At 43.9% G+C, this 2,426-nt stretch overlaps 1 protein-coding gene across 2 annotated transcripts in view; it reads right to left on the bottom strand.

The window, feature by feature from the left end:
• The window catches only part of RBM28 (RNA binding motif protein 28), a 38,441-nt gene that overhangs the window by 10,126 nt on the left and 25,889 nt on the right, over positions 1–2,426 (bottom strand). For both annotated transcript variants that reach the window (XM_017549493.2, XM_017549492.2), the window contains exons 15-16: positions 1,892–2,041; positions 1,593–1,667 (exon numbers count right to left, since the gene is read on the bottom strand). In XM_017549493.2, the coding sequence (XP_017404982.1) occupies positions 1,593–1,667; positions 1,892–2,041 (225 nt within the window). The remainder of the gene's footprint in view (positions 1–1,592; positions 1,668–1,891; positions 2,042–2,426) is intronic.

A 2,426-nucleotide genomic window follows, 5' to 3' on the forward strand; every position in this document is an offset into this window, starting at 1 on the left:
AAAAAAAAAAGAAATCCAGAGAGGTACAATGATGCAATGAACATTTATTATATGCCTATTGTGTATCAGTGTGTTTCTAGGACACACAAAAAATAGTGTCTACCCTTCAGGACTCACAGCCAGGTGGAGATAAGAGATGCACACATAAATAAACCAAAGTTAAAAAAAAAAAACTACATAGCTTAAGGAAGTTCATGAAAGTCAAGTAAAGAGGGCCTTATATCTTTTGCGAGAGGTGGGGGAATGCTACTTGAAAGGGATCATTTTATCTGAATATGCAAAGTGAGTAGAGGTATTTTTACACAGAAAGAACAGTATGAATATAAATACGGGCAACAAACAAAGTAATCTGGATGTTAAAAAACAAACAAGGCTGGGCTCAGTGACTCGCACCTATAATCCCATTGCTTTGGGAGGCCAAGGCAGGCAGATCACTTGAAGTCAGGAGTTCAAGATCAGCCTGGCCAACATGGTGAAACCCCATGTCTTCTAAAAAAAAATACAAAAATTAGCCAGGCATGGTGGCGTACACCTGTTGTCCCAGCTACTCGGGAGGCTGAAGCAGGAGAACCGCCTCAACTCAGGAGGCAGAGGTTGTAGTGAACTGAGATTGCACTACTACATTCCAGCCTGAGTGACACAGCAAGACTCCATCTCAGACAGACAAACAAACAAAACTGGTAGCTTCAGAATCACCTCTAAAACAATGGCCAAAGGTAAAAAACAATTCTATTATCTAGGATAACAAAGTTGCCTTGACCAATCCTCAGATCCCAGATTTTCCAACCCAGGGCCATTGCATTAACCACCAGAATGGCTCATCTGTTGATAACGCTCTTGGCATACACTACAAAGACTACAAATGTTTGCTCTATATGCAAGTTAGCTTTGCTGTACAGTATCAATGAGAACTCCAAGAATGGCAGAGTCAAGAATAATCTGGCTCTGGGGGAAGATGGTAAGGGAATGAGTACTGACTGCGTGCTGACCATGTAGTATGTTAGACGATGGACACGTATTATCTCATTTAGTCCTCAGCAATCATGTGAGCCAGAATTGTTCACCCATTTTACAAACTGAAGTTCAGAGCAGTAATAACTGCCAAGGAACAGGTAGCAAAAAAGGGCAGAGCCAGAGTCTGAGGATGAGTACGCCTATTCCTAAAGTCCCTGTTCCACCCTCTATACCACACCAGATTAAAAACAGTACTAAAACTATCAGGCTTCACACTTCTGGAGCCAATAAGAGAAAATATGGAAGAGATAACTGAAAGCTACAGGTAATGGGAAACCTTAGCCTCAACTATTAATTTTGGCATGTACTATCACCAAACACTGTCAAAAACTGCCGACTGGAAATAGCATTAGTCTGTTTCCTCTCTCCTTCCTTTCCCTTCTGCTGTAGAGCTATCAGACACGGGTCAGCAGATAAGACAATGGCCTGGAGAGGCTTAGGGAACTGGGAGTAAAAGGAACTGGGAGTAAAAAACCTAACTGAGGGAAGAACTACTCTATGAGGGCAGAAGCACAAACTGAACAAAATAGAAGAGTTTAATTATGTCCTTAAAAATATGGACCATTTAATTTCTGTACCAAGCTGCGCTGGATCCTTAGTTCCTTCATTTTAAGTTTTCTTCGATCTTCTAAAGAGAACTCCACTATTGGTCTCTGTCAGAGGGAGACAGAATGTTATTCATTAGACTTCTTAATCTATGCATGCAATGAGCTGAGTTGTTCCCCTTCACACATCCTCCCACAACCCGCCCTTTTTTTTGTGTGTCCACTTGCCACCCTTTCCCACCCGTCAAATGTCAGAGGATACTGGGCATGAAGAAGGTTCGTCTCCTGCAAGTGGTCCTCAGGGAACAAGTCTCCCAGAGGGTGAGGCTTACCTTCTGCGGCCCAAAGATTTCTGGATTGTTGTTGATGTGGCGGAGGGCTTTCAGGGCATGCTCGTGCTCCTGGAACTCTGCAAAGGCGTAGCCCAGGGACTGACCCTTCATGTTCCCATGAGCACCTTTGAGGTCTCGCATCACTCTACACTATGAGTAGAGCAAGAAAAAAGTCAGTTAATTACAGAACGAGAAGCCTTGCCTGACATAAGCTGCTTTAATAGAGTCAATAAGAAATCAGGTTATTGAGTGGGCATGGTGGCTCATGCCTTGTAATCCCAGCAATTTGGGAGGCTGAGGTAGGAGAATCGCTTGAGACCAGGAGTTTGAGACCAGCCTGGAAAACATGGCAAAACCTTATCTCTACAAAAAAAAATAAAAAATTAGCCAGGCATGGTGGCACATGCCTGTAGTCCCAGCTACTCAAGAGGCTGAGGCAGGAGGATCACCTGAGCCTGGGAAGGTTGAGGTTGTAGTGAGCCATGACGGCACCACTACACTCCAGCCTGGGCAACAGAGTGAGACCCTGTCCCAA

Source organism: Cebus imitator, unplaced genomic scaffold, assembly GCF_001604975.1.
Source record: "Cebus imitator isolate Cc_AM_T3 unplaced genomic scaffold, Cebus_imitator-1.0 Scaffold219, whole genome shotgun sequence".
NCBI classification, from domain to species: Eukaryota; Metazoa; Chordata; class Mammalia; order Primates; family Cebidae; genus Cebus; species Cebus imitator.